This window comes from Sphaeramia orbicularis, chromosome 7 (assembly GCF_902148855.1).
Source record: "Sphaeramia orbicularis chromosome 7, fSphaOr1.1, whole genome shotgun sequence".
NCBI lineage: Eukaryota > Metazoa > Chordata > Actinopteri > Kurtiformes > Apogonidae > Sphaeramia > Sphaeramia orbicularis.
This window is the reverse complement of record NC_043963.1, coordinates 15,568,378-15,592,240: the sequence shown is the minus strand read 5'-3', so window position 1 is coordinate 15,592,240 and position 23,863 is coordinate 15,568,378. Positions and strand designations below refer to the sequence as shown.

Sequence of the window (23,863 nt, the reverse complement as noted above, 5' to 3'; positions counted from 1 at the left end):
CTTATATCAGATTTTATCCTACAATCAGTCCAGTTGGTTTCATAAATCTTAATATGAATTTGACAGAGCATCCAGCCTTTGGGTTTTAGTGACATTTTACACAGATGAGACATCTTTCCTGTGACTGGGAGTGGTTTGAGAGCCACCATTAGCTTTTTTGTGTGTTTAGATATGTTTATTGAATTTTCAAAATACAGAACAATGAAAATACATACTGGTATTCCCACGCATAAAAAAAAAAAGAAAAAAAAAAGAAAACCACTCCCAAATCCCTTGCTGTCACTCGATATCGTTATGCATATACAATATAGCACTGTAGAAATAAAAGTACATATCATAGAGTATTTCATACAAACATACATTTTAACTGGCACCACGTCCACACTTTATGACACTTCTGCTCAGATCCACGTAATGTATATCGGATTTTTTCAAGTTTAAGATTGTAGATCACTTCTCTGACCCAATGTCCAACAGAAGGTGGGGCAGGTTCCTTCCACCATTCTAGTAAGAATAAGGCGGCGTTCCAAAAGACTACTAAAGGCAATCACCTCGGGCCCACCTGGAGGTAGCTACAGCCTTCTATCATTAGCTTTTCCACGGTTCTGAATCTTACTTCTACGTGCTTGGCGATGCAAATTCATCCATGTGATTAATAACACATTTGTCTGATGTGTGACCAACTCAGAATATGTATTTATTACCACTTTAAACACACTTTAACAGTATCCCAAAGAGCTTTAAAACTCCCGTTTGTGATTGGTCAAAGTGGAGATGGTCAAAAACATCCATCCCAACAAACTGACTACGCATTTAGTGCCAGTTAAGCCTGTGATATTGGCAGAAGGAGTACCTCTTCCTGAAAAGACACATAATTTCCTGGTGTATGTTGTGCTTTAATGGATGGATGTGCGCTTTTGTGTACCTGCCAGTCCACCAAATCCATCAGAGGGCTGGCCAGGCTGTATCAGCACGACGCTCCTCCATATTCTCATGCTGAGGAAAACCCAGCTTAACCGAGGGGATTTAGGCCCAACTCCAGGAATGATGGCAGGGAGAAAAATGGGATGGCACAAAAGAGGGATAAGCAGGATTGGTCTAAGTGGCAAACAGGGACCTCCCAAAATAACTCATGCAAAGAGAGAGAGAGAGAGAAAGAGACGTGTATGTGTTTGTGTTATTGTCCTCAATTAGGGCTGTAATTTTCTATTGGAGGGACTCTCTTCTTGTCCGAGCAGCTGCAACATGATGAGTTTTAGAGAGGGGGGAATTCTGAATCTGAGTACCCACTCCACTCCACGCACACTCTCACACCGACACTCCAGGGTAAAGCCCCAGGTTAGCCCACTCGTCTCTGTTCACATGAAAGAGAATTAGTGAGAGAGAGCAAAACATGAAGCCGGGGTTGGGAGTGAAGACTTACAAACATGGTCTGGATTAAAAGAGAATGAGGAAAAATTCAAGAAATAATAGACGGAGAAATTATCGGAATAAGCTTGAAATTTTCACACGTTGGGTATTATACGACTCGTTCTGTCTGGAGTCAAACGTGGACATCCTGGATTCCATATAAGTCAGGAATTCTATAAAAGCAGTTCATATTTCATGACAACATTTGACAGATCCCGAGTCAAAATGAAGAAGCTTTTTAAACAAAAGGAGTTTGTTTGATGGCTCAGGTTGATGTAATTCTTCAGACATAACTTGAGTGATTTGTGGATGGTTTGAAAGATCTGAGTATTCATGAGACACGGGGAGTCGTGAAGTTTGAGGCTGTTGAGGTGTGTTAAGGAAAGTACAGATCTGGGGCTGGATCTGATGGATGGATGGGCATGGACGATTAATTGGCACCAGTAGGTTTATTTATTTATGTATTTATTCATTTGGAACATGCAAAGAAACAAAATAAAACAAAACAAAGCAAAATAAGACAAAAACAAAATGACATTTAAATGAACAGAATCTATCCTCAAATACGTGCAAGTCTGAATTTTGCACGGTCGAAAAGGAGGTTCTACAGAGAACGTGGCTCCGACAGGCTAATATCGGTCATCGCAATTGAATTGAGAGTTTTTACTGAGGGAAAATAAGAGCAAATTTTTTTTAATGACTCCCACTTGGATGTTCATTTACAGATTTATTGATGAAAACTCTCTTCGCTACATCCAGTTGGTTGATGGCCCATTTTAGGGTTGTGTTTAGGGTTACGGTTACATTTGAGCCATAATGAAGCTCAGTCAAATGTTAAATAGAGAAACTAGGAACGTAACCCTAACTTAAACCCTGAAAAGAGTCGATGTTAGAAGGTTAATAGACTTTGATTCTGGCGTTCAGTGAATGTGATGTATTCATTCATTTATTTAGGTATTACTTACTTCGATACAGAGGTGATATTTGGAGTTTCATCATCAGTTGGCTCTTTGCTGATGAAAACATCATTATTTTTATTATTCCAGTCGACCACTACTACTCGACTTTAAATCTATTTCTTCCTTTAGCGCTGGATGTATAATAGTATCCTGATTAACGTCCTAAATTCTGCAGCCTCGACATCACAGCCCTCATTTGTAGTGCAGTGAAATCTGTGATGCTGTAATGGCTCATCCCTGTGTCTATGCAGCTCACCTGTTTCAAGTTGGTTTGCCTTTTTAATATTGTTGAATTTTTGCATTTAACCTTGAAAAGTTTACAACAATACTCTTGATTAGGGGTGTCAATCATTAGCCTGGCCAAATATGAAGGCGGGACTAACAGGTGCAGAGTAAACCAATCACAGATAAGACGGACATGACACTTTTGTCAGAGAAATTGAAAGGGGTCATATTTTGCTAAACTCACTGTTATTAGTGTTTGGTTCATTTATTTGTGTATTTGGACCCTAATAGTTCAAAAAGTTCGAATTTGAACCCTCCAGGTGCTGCAAAGCTATCTTTATATTCATTCTGGCAAAAATCAAGTGGATTTCTACAACCCGTTTCAATTTCTTCTTAATTTGTTACGTTTTATAACTAGTTACGTCATGACATTTGCACATATAAGGTCAAAGACTTCCGACGAACATTTCTAAGAGTATGCCACAATTGTTTATTAGCAGCAGCAGTTGTAGTAAAAACTGAAAATATGCCCAAACTTCGAGCCGATTACTTAAAATGTTCAGCTGTTGGTTGTATTAATGAACACAAGTGGCTGAACAGGACAGAGCAGCACAGTCAACGTCCCAGAAGGGGGTAGGGTCACGTGCATTTAAAGGGCCAGCGCTCAAAATGACCTTTTTCCTGTCATTAGTCAAAAACAGGGTTGAAGATGGACCTGTGGAGTTGAATTAATGAAGAATTCAGATCCAAGTTTAGCATTTACAGTTGATGTAGACCACAGGGAAATGTTTTAAAATGCATAATTCCGTTTAGAAAAGCAAAATATCACTCCTTTAAAGGATTTGTTAGAGATGTAAACATTTTCATTTTGTAATTTTACTTTTTCACTGTTATTATTCAACTGGTCTGACCTACTGGGGCCCCATATGTGGCCCCTGAACTAGACTGAGTTTGACACCCCTGTTCTAGATCTCCTCTAATTCTACCTCCTATATCCTATAGTTTAACGTCCTGTCCACCCCGGCTTTCAGCTTCTCTCACCCGTTAACCGCCAGCGCACACCGTTAATCATGCATAGCCATCATGTATTTATGATTATATTCTCCTTATTTGTAATTGGTTGTGTTATCCCTGTGTGTTTTTATAAGCTTTAAAAAAAACAAAAAAAACAAAACTGCTCTGCTTGACGAATCTCAATCAACTGAGACGACGTATTGACTTTCGGATCCAGCGTTTATCTCAGCGTGTGCTATCTCAAAGTTTCCTTTTAAAACAACTATCTGTAGCAAGTCCCCAACTTAATGGAAGTGCAAAAAAAAAAAAAAAAAAAAAAATTGCCGGAGCGCCCCTTTAACTGACTCAGTCGTACGAAATAATTGGTGAGGTGGGATTGTGACCACAGGAAACTCATAGAGGTCAACGCGTCACCCCTGCGCCGTGTACGCAAGTGCACGGCAATCGGTGTGTGGTTGTATGTGTGTGTGTGTGTGCACGCTCAGGGGCTCCGGTTCCCTCTGATCTCTCCCTTATCTCTCTCAACCCCCCTCTAACCCCCCCCCCCTCCTCGACACACACATACACACAGCCAAACGCACACACACACCCTTGTCTGCCGCCAGCCGAGTCCCCTGCGGCCTGGCGCAGCAAACAGATCGATACACCGGAGCTAGGCCGCATTAATATCTGTCGCTTCACCCCCCCTCCCTGGCGCCCGCTCAACTGACTCAACGCACACACACACATACACACACGCACACACACAGAGTCAGGCGTGCACACACAAGCACCTAAATCACACAGACACACAAACACACATCACACCCGTACCGGCGGCGGAAATGGCCCCTAGCTCCCAAGGGATCTGTCTAATTAAAAAAGAGGGGGGCGGCGGTGTAGAGCGGAGAGATAGATTGAGGCAGAGAGAGGGAGGAGAGAGAGAGAGCAGGATGGATTTTTCTCTCATTAGAAGCCATGTCTCCTGGTGTGGCCTGGCCTGGCTGATAATGATGAGGCCTCTTCTCCTACGAGGGTGAGAGAGAACAGGCGATGCTGGGAGCGAGCGAGAGAGGGGGGATGAGCAAAGAAAGAGACGGAATGAGGCGAGACGAGGAGGGCAGGAGGTGGAGGGAGAGGGCAGGCAGAGATAGAGGGAGAAGGCGTGATGGTGGTGGTGGAGGTGAGGAGGATAAAAATGCTCTGGACCCAATGTGTGAAGTTGCTTTTTGCTCTGTGCTACAAAAAAAAAGAAAAAAAAAACAAAAAACTTCCCCACACTGGTGCTTATTTATTTTGAAAACATCATCACACGGCGTCATTGTTCATTGTTTTCGCTTCATGATAATCAGGGTTTGCTAATTTCATGCAGCTCTACCTAAATGATTAATTTCATCACTTCATTTGGATGCATTTATGACATATTCAACAACTTATTAGTTGAGATGCAGCTGTTGGGCTTTGTCTGGTAATTTGTTGAACAATTATAGTTTTTGTTTTTTCACCTTCATGCATGAATTATGAGAAAATTATCCACGTTTTTTAAGCTTTTTTGACACGATTCTGTTTGAAATGTCCAAAATAAGCAGCTGAAATGTTAAAAATGACTCTCAGATTGACCATCCAAATGAGCTGTTCCTGTTTATTCAGTGTGTGTGTGTGTTATATACTAGGTGTGTGTTTAAGTATATATATGCATTTCAGGGATTAAAAAGTGCATGACAGTCATTTTCAGTGCTAATGTGGAGTGAGACGAGTGGAGTTTAAAATGACATTGCGTGTTTTCAAAAGGTATCAGGATATTTATGTCCTCACATTCATCACAACTGCACATTAAACAACTTTTTAAAGTGCCTCTCAAACTCACAGAATATGTCGTGTTCAAGACATTTAGAAAAAGCCACAAATGTATGAGCTGGCAGTGGGTAAAGAGGGATTTTGTGTCTCAAACTGTTCAATACAAAGCTGCATTTAAAAACTGTCAGTAGATGAGCTGTGGTGTGCACAGCCTGATGCTAAACTTGTCTTTGTCTTTTCTTCCTCCTCCCTCCTCTTCACTCCTTCTCTTCCCACTTTGCCTCAAATATTCATCCTTCCTCATCTTTGCCATATCGACTCTTTCCCATCTCTCTGCTTCTTCCTTTCCCCTCCACCTTTTATCAGAAATGCTGCGTGCTCGCCAGGAGGCGTTGGCTGCAGCAGTGAGGAATCCAGCAGCCCTGGAAGCCCACCTGCCCTCGGCGGGCAGCTCATCTTCATCCAGTCAGAGACGCAAGCAGGGTTTACCACAGCACCGGGACGCACATTACACTGACAGGTAATGATCACACATAGAGCGGCCACGGCATCCGGCCTCAGCACCAGCATTATTCATCATTAATTAAACCCAACACCCACATCCACACATACAGCCTGCACCAGAGATCCTCCATGTATATATGTATACGACACGTGGAAATCAATATTTGGAAGAAAAAGCTGTTAAGTGGGAGAAAGAGTACGATAAAATAAAAAAAAAAATCTGTTAATCACCTGTCAGTTTTCTTCACTACATTCTCTACATTTTCTTATATCGTTTCCTTCGCTCAATCTGATTTCATTTTTTTGTTGTTCGTTGTGCTTCAGTGCACGCTTGTATATATGTGTATGTGTGTGTGAATACATGTGTATCTCCACATACATGGCTAAACTAAGGATCCAATAACCTCTTGGCTACCACTGTGGAGCTGCACGCCTGCATCTCTGGCTCTTCCTCCCTCCTCTCCCCCCAGCGATGGCCCCTACGCCTCCCAAACAAAGCCGGGGGCAGCGGGAGTGGGCGGGTAATTGCTTGTCGATTATTTATGTGGCGCGGGGAGAGGCGGGGGATCGATAATGGGCCGGCGGTGCGGCAGCAGGGGGGGAGGGTTTGTGTGTGTGTGTCAGTGTGTGTATGTGTGTACGTGTGTGTGTGTGTGTGTGCAGTGAGACAGAGAGGATGGTGGTGAGGGGTTGGGGTGGGGATATAAGCAGGAAGCAGAGTGGCCAGGCGCTGTGTGGTGCAGCTCTGGGAGGCTGTGGGGGTGTAGATATTGTGCATGTGTGTATGTGTGTGTGTGTGTGTGTGTTGAGGCGAGAAGGAGGGGCAGATTGTTCGCGTGTGTTTGTTTGTTCCATTTTTCAAGCTGGCGGTCTGCATGCGTGCTCATCTGTGCGGATTGAATTTGGGTTTGTTTGTGTGAATATGCCTGCTAATTTGTGTGTGTGTGTGTGTGTGTGTGTGAGTGTGTGTGTCCGGCGTTACGACGCGAATGTAGTCAGTGAGCCGCGGCTGTTCTCCGACAGCACACAGAGTAATTAGCCACACAGGACCAGGGGAGAGTTAACTAGGCCTCACCCTCTCTCTCTCTCTCTCTCTCTCTCCCCCTCCCTCTCTCTCTCTCTCCATCCATCTCTACCTCACTCCGTCCCCCTCTACCTCCCGCCTGCATCCTCTTTAACCCTTTCACATTCAGCACATCTTCCTCCTTTTTCAGTAAAGTGAAGGGGTTAATGGGGAGAATATGTCAAAGTGCCCTCGTGGTTACTTCTGCCATCATCCAAATGAGACGGTGTGGGAAAAGGCGGAAAAGAAACAGACTAGTGTCAAATCTGGACTATACTGATGCATATATGTATAAACCATCTGGCCAAAGGTATGTGGACAGGCCGCCGAGGCTCTTTAGTTCCGTTTATGAGCATAGTGCTGACTGATACATCTTCATCGCAAATGTGAGATGAACACGACAGAAATGTATAGAATAAGAAAAATCAGGTTAGATTTTCATTCAGAACTGGTCCAGTCAGATGCAGATCCAGATCCAGTTGGCTGTACATCAGAACATTGAACATAGTTATTGCATATCACAGATGCACCTTGGTTAATGTCTGTATAAATTATCGTTTCATGTTGGAGCATGGAATGGAATTTGATCTTAGTCATTTCCAGGTGCAAGAATAGAAAAAATATAAGTTTGGAAATATCCCTATTTGCCTCCTCTGTTATCTACAACTTCCAATATGTTTCAGTTGAGTGTTTCATGTAACTTCTGTGTAAGACAGTGTATGGAATCAAAAGAAAAGTAAAAAGTATAATGTGCAAGTGGACGCAAACTCCTACACAGAGCTGTCTCTATGACTGGAATGTTGTCCAGGGCTGAGTGTTAATTGATTTGTACCAAGCTACAATCATCTGGCAATTATTTGGCAACATTTTTTGTTGTACATATTCAGAACGGAACATACTGTATGTGGCAGTGTGGACTTATATAATAAACACATAGCTATTTATATCTGCATGTCAAATGCGGTCCACATTTTGTGGACAATCTTCATGGACAAGTGTAGGCTGTGAAATCAGCTTATTAATATCTGTAGATAAATGAGTGTTTAGTTTTTGTCAAATAGTTTACATGTGTGTCTAAAGCTCGTTAAATGTACCCTAGAAGTATCAGAAGCATCAGGAACAGAGAAGGGAGAAAATTAAAAAGAGTGAGTGTAATGAGTGCAACAAGAAGGGAAAAAAAATGATTAAAAAAAAACTAGAAAAAGCAAGGCTGAGGAGGGCGGTTAGGGACAGAAGCTCGCTCTCTCTCTCTCTCTCTCTCTCTCTCTCTCTCTCTCTCTCTCCCCCCCCCTCTCTCTAAGTCTGTGGCTCACCTTTCCATCGACCCCTCATCATTGATTATCTGGGGCCCATTAGGGCCCATTGTTAAAAACAAATCATTAGGGCCGCTCGATGGGCTTAGAGCCTGGCGCTCCATTTGTCTGGCCTTAAATGGCACTAAGCTCACCAAGCATCTGCAAGGCAAATAGGGAAGGAATGGAGAAAAGGAAAGAGGGAAGAAGGAGAGAGAGAAGGTGGAAAACAGGGAGCCTAAAATGGGGATGAAGAAAAGGAGAGGATACAGAGAAACAAGAGAGGACGACGTGCGAGAGAGAGATGAACCAAAACAGGGAGCGAGGAGATCGAGGGTGTGTGAGATTGGGGGAGGCAGGGAGGGAAAGAGCGAGATAGAGAGCGGGAGAGGGAGCGCGGAGGGAGCCTCATCCATTTTAATGAGCTTCCTGTGTAAATGTGTTCCTGCGGAGAAGGAGCCGAAGGCGGCCGCGCGGCGCTCCTAATCCCCCCACGCTCCCGTCATTAAGGGCAGCCCTGTCACACACACACACACACACACACATATACACACATACACACACACACACACACACACACTGCTTGGCTGATGCGGGACGGGGCCGCTGTCGCCACTCTGACAGGTCGTCACACACCAGTGAATTCCCCAGGAGCCCCTGGCCTCACTGCAGGCGGAGAGAGACACGGAGACGGAGAGCAGGAGAGGGAGACGGAGAGCATCCAGGAAAATAGTTTGGCGTGATTATGAGCCCACCTTTTGCATGTGCATGTGTATTTTCAGTCCCATGCAAAAACTAGGTGAATGTTTGTGCCTCATCTTTTTATAGCATGTTAGTGGTTTGCTAAACAAAATGCACAGATAAGGCAAGAAAAAAAACACACAAGACACACAGACAGACAGACATGAGTGTACACACACACACACACTGACAAACACACAACCCCAGAGCAAAACGACTAATGTCTGCCACTCCTCCCTCAAAAATTGCCTCCTATAAAAGGAGGAGGAAGAGAGGGAGAGATAGAGGAAGGGAGTGGAGGGGAGTGTCAAACTCTTTCTCTCCTCTTCACTCTGTCTCTCTCTCTCTCTCTCTCTCTCTCTCTCTCTCTCTCCCCCCGTGATTAGGCCTAATTATGGTGGCGCAGACGCCTGGCAGCCCCAGTCATGCAGCTTTAATTGACCGTTATTCATCTGCGGGCTAACGCTAGGCAAGGGTAGGCGGTGCAAGGCGAGGGAAGAAAGGGGGGGAGCAGCAGAGAGAGAGAAGGGGGTGGGGGTTGATGGGAATTTGGCATGCGGGAGCCATGGGGGGAGGAGGAGGAGGAGATGAAGGGGGGAAGTGAGGGGAAGAGTTTTTTTGCGGGCGCCTTAGCGTTGCCTAGTAGAACTGTGCGTCGCAAGGCTAATTGCTAGCCTCCAGGGATTAGGCCAGGTGATTACACACTGGGCGGTGTAATTACATAAGCAGCGGCTAGCGGGGCCCCGGCTCACGGCACCGGGGTCACGCGCCGCAGCCCTCACCCAAGATTAATTGGAGCTGCCACTGGAGTGCGAGGCACCGCCGGAGAGAGCGGTTATACGATTAGCATTAACATTTCAGCGGCGGAGGCGATCAATGAATACCCCCCCCCCATCTCCACCACCACCGCCACATCCCACCTCCACCTCCTCTCCAACCCCCTCTGCATCTCATCTCCACAGTCGTTCATGCTAGCCTTCCCTCCCTCCCTCCATCCATCCCTCCTTCTCCTTTTCCCTCAGCATTTAGTCAGGCGGGAGACATGCAGGCGCTAGGTAATTTGAACACGGTTGCAAAACAATATTTGCGGTCGCATGCGTCCCAGTGTTGGTTTTGATTTTGTTGTTTTCCTCGGCTTGTTTCTTATGTAGGCTTTTTTTGTGCGGCAGCAGTCACACACAGCTGAGCTCTGATTGGTGTGATAGCAGCAGCTCAGGAGGAAAAGGAACAAGACTGAGAAAAAGGCCCTGAGACAAAAAAAAAAAAAATCAGACTGAGCATCATCATCATCCAGTCCAGGCTCCAAATCTCACACACTTTGAAAGGGTCAAGGTGGAGACGCCTCCCCTCGCCTCAGCTTTTTATCTGCTTTTCTAAATCTCCCTGAACCTAAGATGTGAATAAAACTAAGAGAGAGAGAGAGAGAGAGAGAGAGAGAGAGAGAGAGAGAGAGAGAGAGAGAGAGGGACAGAATGAGCATAACAGGGGAAAAAAAAAGATAAAATAACATAAAGAAGCAAGACCAGAGTAAGAGACTGTGTGAGATGAAGAGGAGACAAAAAGCTACGCTGAGAAAAGGTGCGAGAAATGGAAGTGGACGGGAAGAAAGACAGATTTTCAGAGGTCACTGAGAAGTAGAGAGGCCAGAGAGAAGAACAGAAAAAAGATGGTTTAGACAGAGCAAGACAGAGACAGGGAGAGAAAGGTGAGAGGCGCCGTTCCCCCTCCAGGAGGACAAAAGATGAAGCCAATAATGGAGAGGCCTTTTCAGAGGCAGAGGTTGCAGGACGCTCCAGCCTTTCAGCCGCTTCAATGCGACTCAGAGAGCGAGAGGGAACGAGGGAGGGAAGCAGGGAGAAGCGCGTAAAAAAAAAAAAAGAGAAAAAAAAAAGGGAGAGAAGAGAGGAGGGATGAGTGTTAATTAGAAGGTCCTTCAGCCCGTGGCCCCGGTCAAGACGCAGGGGCCGCCCCAGCTGTCAGAGCATGACACACTGGCATTGTGCATTCAGCCCTCATTATGTGTGTGGGTCTACAGTTGTGTGTGTGGACGTGCGAGGCGGCAGGGGAAGGAAAGGCTGCAGTCCAGGGTACAGCAATGGCCAGCGGCGCTTGCTGCGGCGTGACAAGACTGATGAGGCACTGGGGCGACACGGAGGCCTCTGGAGCTCCACTGATAAAAATACACCGCATACATTGGTGTTCCAGCACGAATGAGAAGGAAGAGCGGAGATGCACCGAGAACGCAGACGCAGACGACACACTCATTAATGATTCTGTTAACGCACAAATAACACCTGAGTTTGACATTCTGTTGTGTCCGGTAAAACCCAAATGAATGTGTGTTTCTGTCCACAGGGACCTGTCCCACCCTCCGCCCCTGCTGTCCCCTCCGACCGCCCCCCACATCGCCTTAGGACCTCATCTGCGGCCTCCATTCCTGGGCATGCCCTCCGCTCTCTGCCAGGCCCCCGGTGAGTGAGAACGCCAAACAAGATTATTCAAAAAAAAAAAAAAAAAAAAGTCTGGAGGTATGAAGGGTTTAGCAGAACAGAGGTAGCCAATCATTAACCACGAAGCAGTGAAGACATCGGCTGCTGATTAGCACCGCTTCGTATAGAGGTGAAGGACTCGTACAATCACCTGCTGAGGCGACTGATTGCACTTAAATCCTGCTGCTGCCACCTCTGCACGGCTCCCAAATGGTCAAGTCTGTCATATGTTCCTGTAGGTGAAGGGGAAATGTGCATTTGCATCATCAGGAAAGAGATTATAGTACTTTGGTTTAGAGGCGTACTTTGTGTAATGTGTGTCTTACTGTATGCTTTTCCTGTTGTTTGCGTCCTAGGATATGGTTTCCTCCAACCAGCTCAAGCTGAGATCTTTGCTCGCCAACAGGAGATGCTGAGGAAGCAGAATCTGGCAAGGTGTGTGTTGTAATGTTTCTTTAGGGGGCACTTTGGTGATGCTCCTATTGTGAACAGAGAATATCACATGACGCCAGGTGTTGTTCTGACTTTCAATAACACACAAGTCAAGGTTTCCAAGTTATTTGTTTTCTGTAATTTGAGAATTTCTTACGCATGGATTCAAAATGCTTCAGTTCTGTCATCTGGAACAAACTCCAACCAAGAGATGAATGCACGGTTCTCAAGAAACTTCAACTAATTAAGTTATTCCATCTAAAAGTAGCTGCTGTTGTGATGAACAAACACATCTGAACAAAATAACTGCGTATGCTTTGATGAATTCTCATCTGGATATGGAACATTTTTTCCCAAATGCAAATATCAGAGAGAATGAAGTTAATACAACTTTATAAAAGTAATGTTCATAATCAAATGGAATTTTAAGATGTCACAAATCATATTTAAGATATTTTAAGGCCTAAAATTTAGACTCTTAAGAACTCCTGGAAGTAATGACATGGTGCCTGATAAAAATGTATCTGAGATGATGGATGTCCTGGAAACAAAAGCCCACCTGTTTAGTCAGATGTAAACATTCAGGGTTTAGTCCAAACCAATACATATTAAATATATGTAGAAGTCTCCAGTTACAGTAGTTTAACTCATTATGATGACTGTAATGACTATATGACATAAAATGAGGTTTAGTTTACAGTAAGTTCATCATATTCACAGTAAAATTACGTAATATTGGATTTATTTTGTTACCGTTTAATCATAACTTTATGTGAATACTATATTATCATTGTTAAGAGACCAGAGAATTGGTGCATAATTATCAGTTAGACAGATGGAGGGAAAAGACAGTAACAGAGGGTTGGTCACATTGAATCTACCACAGACTGACTACAGTAAAACCTGTCCAGATATTTAATCTTAAACATACTGGGATAATCCAGGCTGCTTGGGAGGATTAATAATACACTTTCACTGGTTGTTGTCTGTAAATTACAATTTCTGAATATTAACAATTGTACAGTAAATTGTTATAAAATGAAGCAGGACTCAAACTCTACAAAGGGTTAATGAACTTCATGTAACTGTCAAATAACTCCTCTGTTCAGTCTGTGACAGTGCCCCTAGTGGACAGTAGTGGGTAAAACCCTGAACCTGCCAGTTCAGGCTCAGTTCAAGAACGTTGACACGTCGATTAGATGAAATGACATTAAGGTCAATAAAATTAGACTTTATCTAACAAACGAAGTAAACAGAATTATCTGCCAAAGTGACCAGATATTGAGTTTACCACTTTTCTGTTTGTTTCCCATTTCACAGTAAGAGCTTTAAGAGAGAGTTCTGTCTACTGAAACACTAGAATGCTTTTATTTTGGTAGGCTCACAGGAAATTTTGCTTGTTGTTATTGGAAAATCATACAGGGATCCAGAAATTCATAGTTCACTGTCACAGATGGATGTCTGTGATTATTGTACAGATAATGATGACAGTTCTGTATCATTAAAGCTCATAGTCCATACACAAAGTATTACAGTTTGCCTTTAAAAGTGATTTTTATTCTGTATTTTTACACTTTATGTTCCTGTGTTCCATCCCATCAGACTGGAGATGTCGGCGGAGCTGCTGAGACAGAAGGAGTTGGAAAACCTCCACCAGCGGCAGCAGCGTCTTCTGGGCTCCGACGCTCTGGGGGCTCTTCCCCCTGGACTGCCCCCCGACCACCCAGCCCTGCGAAGTCTCCACGACATCCCAGAGGGCCACCCGCTCCGCGAGGAACTGGCCCGCCGCTCTAACGCCATGCTGGTGCTCCGCCACGGGGCTACCACGCCCCTTCTAACCCTCAACCACCAGCAGCAGCAGGCAGGAGCGTCCTCCACGCCCAAAGACGCCCAGGGACACAGCTCCACCGCTGGGCCAGATGCAGATATTAGGAAGGCCTCCCGCAGGGGCCCCCAGATTCAGCCCCGCGTCGTGGAACACATAAGAGGGAGGGAGGTTGACAGGGAGGGGCCGGATGACGAGATGAAGGACTCTGACAGTGACACAGAGATGTGTGAGGAGCGGGAGGTGGGTGTAGACACCAAGTCCAGCATTAAGTCCAGGGACCGGGACCGCGAGGGGATTAAGGAGACAGGCGCCAAAGGAGCATGTGACGGTGCCAAGGAGGCTGGAGAGGGCTCGGGCAGACTGAGCGCTCCGTGTAGTTCAGCGGGAACAGAGTCTCCCAGCCGCCACCTCTTCACCCCAGGACTGGGCAAAGCCGACGTCAAGTACCACCTGCCCCCGGGGTTTATGCCGCCACTGCCTGCGCTCCACGCCCAGTCGTTCCCTTTTGGCTTCCCCTACGCCAACCCCTACTTCCACACGGGTGAGAGACTCACACACACACACACACACACCAAACTAAACACACAAGCCGACATGTGAAACCCATTAGCTTCACTGTGTGTGTGCGTGTCTCCACTGTGGAGACCTCTCCCTGTCAGGGGCCCTGCCTTCGACCCCTGTGTGACCCTCATACACACCAGCAGCAGCAGATCCACGTGGGCTGAAAGGCCGTTTGTTCCAACGCTTCCAGACAACTGGTGGTTAAACTCAATGTACATTTGAACTAAAAGAGCTTTTACATGTTTTGGGGTGATGCTTTATGAAGTTACTTTGTTTTCTACTATTTAGCTGATTAAAGAAAACTAATTAGCAAAAAAAAACCAGTGGTAGATTTTCGACAGCCTAAAAACAGTCCTTGAATTACATTTATGTTAAAAGGAAAATATAACATTTTTGGCCGATGGTTCCAAAACACTATGAAGAACTGCAGCTTTAAAGTGGTTTTATATAGTATTAATATTCCAAACTCTCAACAGTAGGAGGAGGCCTTGTACCAGAACATACTAAGGACTACAAAAACCATCAACTCTTTGTATCCACAGACTGTGGCACCTACTGAATAGAAAAGTATAAAAATCGTTGTTGACACACATCTGTATTATGGAATCATCAAGTTTTGTTCTTCAAACTAAAACTCAGATAGTAATTTTGATAGTTGGTCAAAAATAACACCGTTTTATAATCTTCATGTGTTGCATCAGCTGATAGTTTACATCATAGCCCTGTTAGCTTAGCTTTGTTAGCTTAGCTTTGTTCTTAGACAGAAAACTGCCACAGTAGAGCCACTTATCACCTCTGTTTTCTGTACGGATTATGTTGTCAGTGGCTGAACTAACGATCTGTTTAGAATCAAACAAACAAGGTCAGAACTGTGACAGTTTTTTCTGAACCATGGATCAACAAATAGAAAACTTAGCAAAGATAATAACATCCCATAATAACTTTACACCTTCATGAGCGTCATAATCAAACTCACCCATGTAGAAGAAATGTGGACATTTCATCATCAAACTCCATTCTTTACATTTCTATCTGTGCCCAGTGGAGAAAATAACAGTGTTTCCAGCTTTTATCATGTTGTCACTTTCTTTGACACTAAAAGTTGTTTTTTATTGGTTCTCATTCCATCTTGTCACTTTCTGATGCTTTGGTCAAAGACTTTGTGGTGTTAGTTTTCATCACCATGGGAGGCTGGCAGAGTGACTCCCTACTCCCTCTAGTGGCCATGAATCTGTCAGTCTGTCAGTATAAATAGATTCAGTTCAAATCTCCACAATCCAATCCATTGGTGTAACATCACTCTTTATTCTTGACACTATAATGATAATTTCATGTTATTTTCTAATATTTGAAAGTAGAAATCCTACTTACGGCTCCACTGAATGATTTGTTGCATAATGCTAAAGATGAAACGATGAAGAAAACCCAAATAATTGATTAGTTTCTATTAGTGCTGTCAAATGATTAAAAATTTTAATCCGATTAATCACAGGTTTGCTGTGGATTAATTTAGATTAATCACGATTAAATATTCATTTTTAATCTATATTGATCACATTTCATTGTGTATGAGCAAACAGACTCAAGGAAGATGAGAATATATAAGCACTTAACGAGTTTATTTAACACCTTCAACAGTTTCAACAAAATAACTGTTCCATCTTGGTTTTTTTGTCCTCATATTTCCATCCAGAAGGCAAACGTGCTGTTTAGTGTCTTTGTTTTTTCGTTCTGCTGCCTGTCACTACTGGATCAACTGCCCATGTATTCATGCGTGTCACTGACTTTACTTAGACAAACTGCCTGAAATGCGTTGTCAGAGATGTTCAGAGTCATTCTGTGCTGCAGATGGGTTAATTGCCTTACCATTTTAAATCAGATTATTCATGATGATGGATTAATCCGCGTTAATTTTGACAGCCCTACTTTCTATATAATGAATGGAAGGGTAGTTGTGTCAGTCCCCCTCATTAGCCAAAATGACAAAAATATCCTCTTAATACCCTTAACCCATAAAGACCCAGTGTTACTTTTGTGGTAGTTCCCAAATGAATTTTTCTCTCTATTTAACCTTTCTTAAGTGATTTATCACCATTTATTATAGTATTAGTCTTTGTATTTTGTATTTCTTCAATAAAAATCATGTTTTTTCCCATATTTAATTTACTGATCATGTAGATGTTCATAAAAGCTAACATTAAAGTTAATTGTCATAATATCAGAAACAGAGAAAAATGAAGAAAAAATGTGACTTTTTCAACAAATTTCATCATTAACTGAACGTAAACCAAGTGTGTCCATCCACTGTCATTGATCCAACTCCATGGGTTTTACTGGTGAATCAATGTTGTATAAGATGACTGTGTTTCCACGGTAACTATGGAGCCTCTGAACGTCCAAATGGGTCATATCTGATGGCCATGAAAAGATGAATAACTGTATTTTACACCAATTATTTACATGTATTGATAGAATTAATGCATCAGAAGTTACTAAACATTTTAAACTGGTACTTTTGCTCACCAGTGGTTGTTTGGGTCTTTATGGGTTAAAATAATTAACTAATATACATCAGTTCGGATTATATCATTCCACTACATTGGCATCTTTGTCAGAAATTCAGAGCTCTTTAAACATTAACAATAATTCTAGGTCATTTTTTAATCTCTGACAGTAAAAACAGTACTTATAGCCCTGTTAAATCAGTTAAACTAGTGAAACAGGTTAGCAATTTCATACCAATACTGTGACAAAACCAGAAAAAGTATTTTGTCACTATAGCAAGAGTATTTGTAATGTATTACTCCCTTCGACGAGGAGGCAGGAAGTGCTCCCAAAATGTCTAAAAAGTGTCTCCAAACTATTCCTGGCCTGTAGTTTTGACGTTGTGTTCCTCTTAAAAACGAGCGCCGAGTGTGTGTGTGTGTCCTAATAGCAGCTGTGTACCCTGTGTTTATATTGACACATCATTTTCACCCACTGCTGCTCTTTTAGGCGCCATGGGAGGTCTTTTCATGGATGGGGAGGACTCAGCCACAGCCAACCCTGCGGAGGACATCAGCAAGTGGAGTGTGGAGGACGTGTGTGGCTTCATAAGCAGCTTGGCCGGATGCGCTGAATACACACAGGTGAGGAGGGAGGGGGGACACACACAGACAGACAGAGAGAGAGAGAGAGAGAGAGAGGGAGGGGGCAGGCTGAACGTACAACAGCGACCCAGATCACATTTATCCAGCGATGACACTACGATAATATGGAAGAGCATCTGGTTATGTTTAGGTGGAAGGTGGAGGATGTGATTTGTGTCTAAAGTTTACTGTGAGTGTGTGAACGTCGGTGTGTGTTCATGTCTAAGCGGATGTATATGTGTGTGTTGTGAGAGTTATTAATGTCTGTGTATAGTCATGTTGTCCGCTCCATTAGATAAAAACTTTTTTTTGTCATATCAAAGTTCTGCTGTTTAACAGCCACGCATCCAGCCTGGTTCAGAAAATACACAAAAACCACGTCCATCATTTTTTAACAACCTTACCAAAGCACACAAATACAGCAGGAGTGAAACAACTATGCAAACATGACAGAAAAGCAGAAAAAACAAAAATCACACCCCACCAGGCTGCCGTGATTACCGTCAAATTACTGGAGCTGGCGGATGAATCCCTCAACATTGTCACAAAGGGATAACGCCGTTTTTAACATGATAATCAAAAGCCAAATGCGCTAAAAGTTTTACAGTTCAGCCGCTATTTTCATAGCTTGGAGACGTTTTCAGCGATGTATCGACAAATATTTGATGGCAGATTCTTAAATGCGACAGTTGTTCCGCTTATATTTGTTAAAGATATCTTTGTTTTGGACTGTGAGTCGGTCAAAACAAGCAACTGAGCTGGAAACAGGTTCTAGCCGGAGACATGTGGGACTAAACCATGCATTAATTCAGTCAGATCATGGGGTTGTTTACCTGCTGCGCCTTTAGTCAAGAGAAAAGAAGGAAAAGATGAGACCAGACTTAAAATGTGGAACTCTAGAACTCGTGTGATTCAGGCGACAGACTCGTTAGGTTTAGTGTAACTTTGTCCTGATCTTATACTGGAATTATAAAGAAGCTGAAGTGTGTGTAGTTCAGATACCGAAAAGTGGTTAAATGTCACCAGTTTGGAGAAGCAGACCTGAGGACACGACTGCTGTGGACGGGAAGTGGGACTAGAGGAGCACAAGTGTGTTTTAGCCATCTTAAAAAAAACAAAAAAACAACAATATCAGTTGTGTGTGTTTCGAGTGTTTTCCTCCTTTGGTTTTGCTGCTGGACTGAAACTGAAGCGGTAACATTGCTCTCTTTAAACCAGGGGTGTCAAACTCATTTTAGTTCAGGGGCCTCTTTAAGCCAAATTTGATTTGAAGTGGGCCGGACCAGTAAAATAATAACATAATATACAATGCCAACTCCAAACTTTCTCAATGTCTTAGAGTGAAAAAAGTAAAATTATGGGATGAAAATGTTTACATCTACCAACTATCTTTTAAAACAACGTGAATAACATGAACAAATTGAAATTTCTAAAGAAAACTAAGCAATTTTAACAATATTATGTCTCAGTTTATCATTTACACATGTAAATTACAGCTTACAGATCACAGTGGATCAACAAATACACAAAACATTTAATAACAGGCAGAATATTGGTAAACTTGCACTTCAGACATTTCAAAATGTTCATATTTGTTCAGGTTATTTGTGTTTTTGTGAAATGATTGTTTGTTTTAGTGTAAATACAGTAAAATGACATTGACAAAATGTGGAGTTGTGAGTATTTATAGGTTATTATGATAGTATTTTACTGATCCGACCCACTTGAGATTAAATTGGTCTGTATGTGGAACCTGAACTACAATGATTAATATCTTCAGTGTAATTTTTGCATTTCACATATTCATCTCATTGGTCAGACTGGAGCCTTTGGCGGGCTGGATTTGGCCCCCGGGCCGCATGTTTAAGACCTCTGCTTTAAGGAGTAAAGCTAATGTGATGAACGCTCTAAATACACTTACACTTAACCTGTTTTTGGTTTTTTTGTTTTTTTCTTGTCCACTCAGACTTTTTTTAGGCAGCTGAAATGTAGTTTTGACTTCCTGACCTCCATCTACTGTAGTTAATACAGTGACTCTGATACTCTATATCTCATAGACACATCAAAAAAATCTGACCTATCTTTAAAAATGGCCGACACATATTGTTAATATTCCTTACCTGTGCTCTTCCAGTCCAGATAGGAACAAAATCCAAACTCCTTATTCTATTCAAACATGTTATAAATTATTGACACTTGACTTAAGGCACTTGTATTTATTCCTTGTAATTTCTTACTTCTGCCTGTTATTGTTGTTATTATTATTATTATTAACCTGTTTCTGAGCCTAATGAATAGAGACACACAGATGTACCAGTATGTCAGACGTCTGTTCACCAATGGCAGTGGCAGACATTAATCTGTGTGCATTAAAAGACAACATAATAAACAGCTGAAAGACTTGGTTAGGGACAGGATAAAAATAAAATGAAGTAACATCAGCGTTTGGATTGGCCAAGAAGTTTCCAACTGGCATGTCTTCAGAAAGGTAGAAGCCAAAAAATGTCAACTTAAATAATTGTGAATATGTTTAAGCCACAAAGATGTTAAAATACCATACCCGTTATCCGGGTCCCAGTCCTCTCCCTGGTCACTTCCACCAGCTCTTCTGGGGGAATCCTGCGGCATTCCCAGTTCAGCCCAGAGATATAATCCCTCCAGCGTGTCCTGAGTCAGCCCCGAGGTCTTCTCCCGTGTCAAAATAATGGAAGTTTGTTTAAAGAAGTGTTAGTAAATATATAGATGAATTTCTGAAAAACTGTTAAAAGTGGCTATTGAGTGTCTGTCTGCCTCAGTAAACTGGTGGTACAATGAGCACCATCTTACTGTCATAAGTAGACTATGGGGAGAAGTCTCAACCACAGACAAAGAAATCTAAAGCAACTCTTTAAAGGAGTGATATTTAGCTTTTTTTTAAAATGGAATTACACATTTTAAAACATTTCCCTGTGGTCTACGTAAACTGTAAATGCTCTGCTTAGGTCTGAATTGTTCATTAATTCAACTCCACAGGTCCATCTTCAACCCTATTTCTGAGTAATGACACCAGAAAGGTCGTTTTGAGTGTTGGCCCTTTAAATGCAAATGAGCCACTTCACATCCCACCCCCTCCAGGTTGTTGACTGTGCTGCTCTGTCCCATTCAACCACTTGTGTTCGTTAATACAACCAACAACTGAACATTTTAGGTAATGGGCTCTATGCACAGCCCCACTACTTCCTGAACTTCAGGTGGGTCCTTTACTTCCTGTCTTTCATTATTGGACACACTGATTAGTCCAGGTGTGTCTGCTACTTCTTGTTGTGACTACTGATTAATTAGGCACACCTGGATTAATCAGTGTGTCCAATAACGAAAGACAGGAAATAAAGGACCCACCTGAAGTTCAGGAAGTACTGGGGCTGTGCATAGAGCCCATTGGCTCAAAGTTTGGACATATTTTCAGTTTTTACTACAACTGCTGCTGCTGACAAACAATTATGGCGTACTTGGAGAAATGTTCGTTGGAAGTCTTAACCTTATATGTGCAAATGTAATGACGTAACTAGTTACAAAACATAACAAATTAAGAGAGAATTAAAACACGTTCTAAAAATCCACTGCAGTTTTTGCCAGAATGAATAAAAAGATAGCTTTGCAGCCCCTGGAGGGTTCAAATTCAAACTTTTTTTAACTATTATGGTCCCCAAATACACAAATAAATGTACCAAAGACTAATAAAAGTGGGTTTAGCAAAATATGAGCCCTTTAAGTCCAGATACAACATGTAAAAACTGTATTAAAACACACGTAAACAGTTATAGCATTTCCACAATGAGGTGGTTTTTACAGTAAAAATGTTTAGTGATTTTTGGAGCGGGACCACTGTTGTGTAGTTTGTGTGTGGCTGTGTGTTGCCGGTCAGTGTGTGTCTGTGTGTGTGTATGCCGGGGCTGTGGCTGAAGCGGCTGTGTCTCTGCCAGGTGTTTCGGGAGCAGGCCATTGATGGAGAGACATTACCGCTGCTCACTGAGGAGCACCTGCTCAACACCATGGGACTAAAGCTGGGGCCTGCGCTCAAGATCCGCTCACAGGTACACACACCGCAGAGCTGCGAGTGTTTCTGTGTGGTCAGGTGGAGCCGTGAGCGAGCTGCGTGTCTGAGCGTCTTTGCGTGTCTGGATGTGTGTCTCTGTCAGTAGATCAGCTCAAACGTCGTACTAGCATAGCATAGTGGACCTGTGTAAGTAGCCTGCCCCGTAGACTGCAGCCTTTCCTCCTCTGCTCTCTCTCTCTCTCTCTCTCAGATACGAGAAGCATCATTTCACGTCTGACTTTTCAGTCCACGCTGACGTCGTGTGCTCTTCTGTCCACTCCACAGGTGGCGCGGCGCGTTGGCAGGCTTTTCTACATGACAGGCTTCCCGCTGGCCTTCCCCTTTCCGCCTTCTGCTATTCTACGACCCCCGGATCGAGACCGGGACCCCCTGAACGCACCATCTGATGCCCCTCTGCCCCTGTCCCTGTCCCTCCCCCACAGACCCACCTCCACCAGCAGCAGCTCGTCCCCGTACAGCGGCCCCACCCCGGGGTGCTCCTCCCCCAAACAGGAAAACGGTAACGGCTCCACTGTGGCAGGACGATATGAGGCCAAAACTCCTTCGTAGGAGCGTGGACGAGCGGACTGAGTCAAACTACGTCAAAGACACAGAGAGAGTGACTCCATTCACCAGACTAGACCTGACCTCTCCCCCTCCCACCACCACCACCACCTCGGGACCTTTAAGCAGAGATTTATGGGAAAATATTGGACTGGAATAAAAGACGACGGGACGTTCTGAACTGTAATCCAATCAGCTCCTCAGTTCGCCTGCAGCCGAGCAGAATCCAAAGAAACTGGGTTGGAGGGGAGACACGTGAAGCGACAGAGGAATAGAGAAAATGGAAAAGGAGACAGCTGGTCACAGACAGCCTGCCAAAAAAAGGAGCGAAGCCCTGCCACAAATGCGGCATTCTTGCAAGTCAGACAGTCAGACGCTAGCGGAAACTCTTCCTTCCTTCCTGGGCTGGAGGAAGCTCTGCTCGCTCTCTTTCCCTCATCTCTCTCTCTCTCTTTTGACTGCTCCCACCACAGGCCCTGCAGAACCCTGGTATTAAAAACATGCCTCCTCCATCTCCTCTCCTCTCCCTCTTTGCCTTTTCCTGAGGCCAAACAGCAGCGTGGATCTGTCCTGTCTTTTTTACAGGCTGGAGTCGAAGCATATGCGGATCTGACCAGCTCTCTCTTACCACTGCAACTATGCATTCCACTGTCCTGATACCAAAGATGACCGGATGTGTGGAATTAAAACTGTTTCACGACGTGTCTGCTTCTTTTTGCATTAACAGTCTCAGACAAAGCCTGGTCCAACAGGGGAACGTCTCACATGATGGACTCTATGAACGATGGCACAGGTAGAGCCGTCGTTTAGAGACACAAAAGGAGACTAAATGTTCCTGAATTTGAAAAGCTCAGACGCTGGCTTTGGTGTGTACGGCCTACGTCATTGTACGCTTGTGTTGACTACTGTTGGAGGTAGGAAAAACATGCAAAATTGTACAGAATCACGCTTAAGATGAAAATATCCTGAAGGTTACATACGTGGTACTTTGACTTTTTGTTACATGTAGTTGCACGAATAAGGTTTTCTTTACTGAAAAATGTGACTTGCTGAACTTTGGTGGTACTTCTGTTCATACTTTTTGTTTGCCATTTTTTTAAAAAACAAAAGTGTAATATTAAAAAGACGCTCCAATCTTGAATGCTACTTCAGCATATAAATATGAGGAAAAAATATTTATAGGACTTTTGACGTAGTAGATAAAGCAGATTATGATATGTATTATAATTAGCCCTTGAGATGGATTCCAAAGATACTTTTACTTTGTTTTCTCTTGGTTGCAGGGAAAAGAAAGGCACAAAGCTCTTAATGCAAATGTTTTGAATTTGTTATGGATTTTTTTTAAACTACGCAAGCAATGAATTAAAAATGATCTCTAGATTTCCCTTCGAAATTTTTGTCTTCATCCTATTTTTCTATTCACCACGCAGGTGAAATAAATCCTACAGAAACACCTCTGCTTTTTCGTTTGTGTGCTGTGTGTGGCTGCGTCAGACAACATATAGAGGCTTTTTTTCCCCCTCCTCAGGTGTTTGTGTGTGTCCACAGGGGAGTTTTCTTGTACGTCAGTGTGTGTAAGGAGGAGGAGGAGGAGGTGACCCACAGGAGCAGAGTTTAGGTCAACACCAGCTGTCACAGTATGAGGTTCAGCTGCAGGACAAGGCCTCCCTGCCTGTGGGGATAAACCTGACCCCCCTCACACACACACACACACATACAGGACTGGACCCAGGCCCACAGACCCCCACTCTCACTTACCTCTGGCCTTCAAAGACTCGACGCCCAGGCCGTCGGCTCTAATG

The 23,863-nt window shown here is 43.4% G+C and overlaps 1 protein-coding gene across 3 annotated transcripts in view; it reads left to right on the top strand.

The window, feature by feature from the left end:
* The window catches only part of samd11 (sterile alpha motif domain containing 11), a 67,615-nt gene extending 44,099 nt beyond the window's left edge, over positions 1-23,516 (top strand). For 2 of the 3 annotated variants that reach the window (XM_030139062.1, XM_030139064.1), the window contains exons 7-13: positions 5,751-5,904; positions 11,340-11,455; positions 11,830-11,908; positions 13,508-14,274; positions 17,289-17,422; positions 21,385-21,495; positions 21,783-23,516. In XM_030139062.1, the coding sequence (XP_029994922.1) occupies positions 5,751-5,904; positions 11,340-11,455; positions 11,830-11,908; positions 13,508-14,274; positions 17,289-17,422; positions 21,385-21,495; positions 21,783-22,067 (1,646 nt within the window). In that variant the 3' untranslated portion in view covers positions 22,068-23,516. The remainder of the gene's footprint in view (positions 1-5,750; positions 5,905-11,339; positions 11,456-11,829; positions 11,909-13,507; positions 14,275-17,288; positions 17,423-21,384; positions 21,496-21,782) is intronic. The other variant, XM_030139063.1, reaches the window with a different exon arrangement.
* Positions 23,517-23,863: the final 347 nt, after the last annotated feature.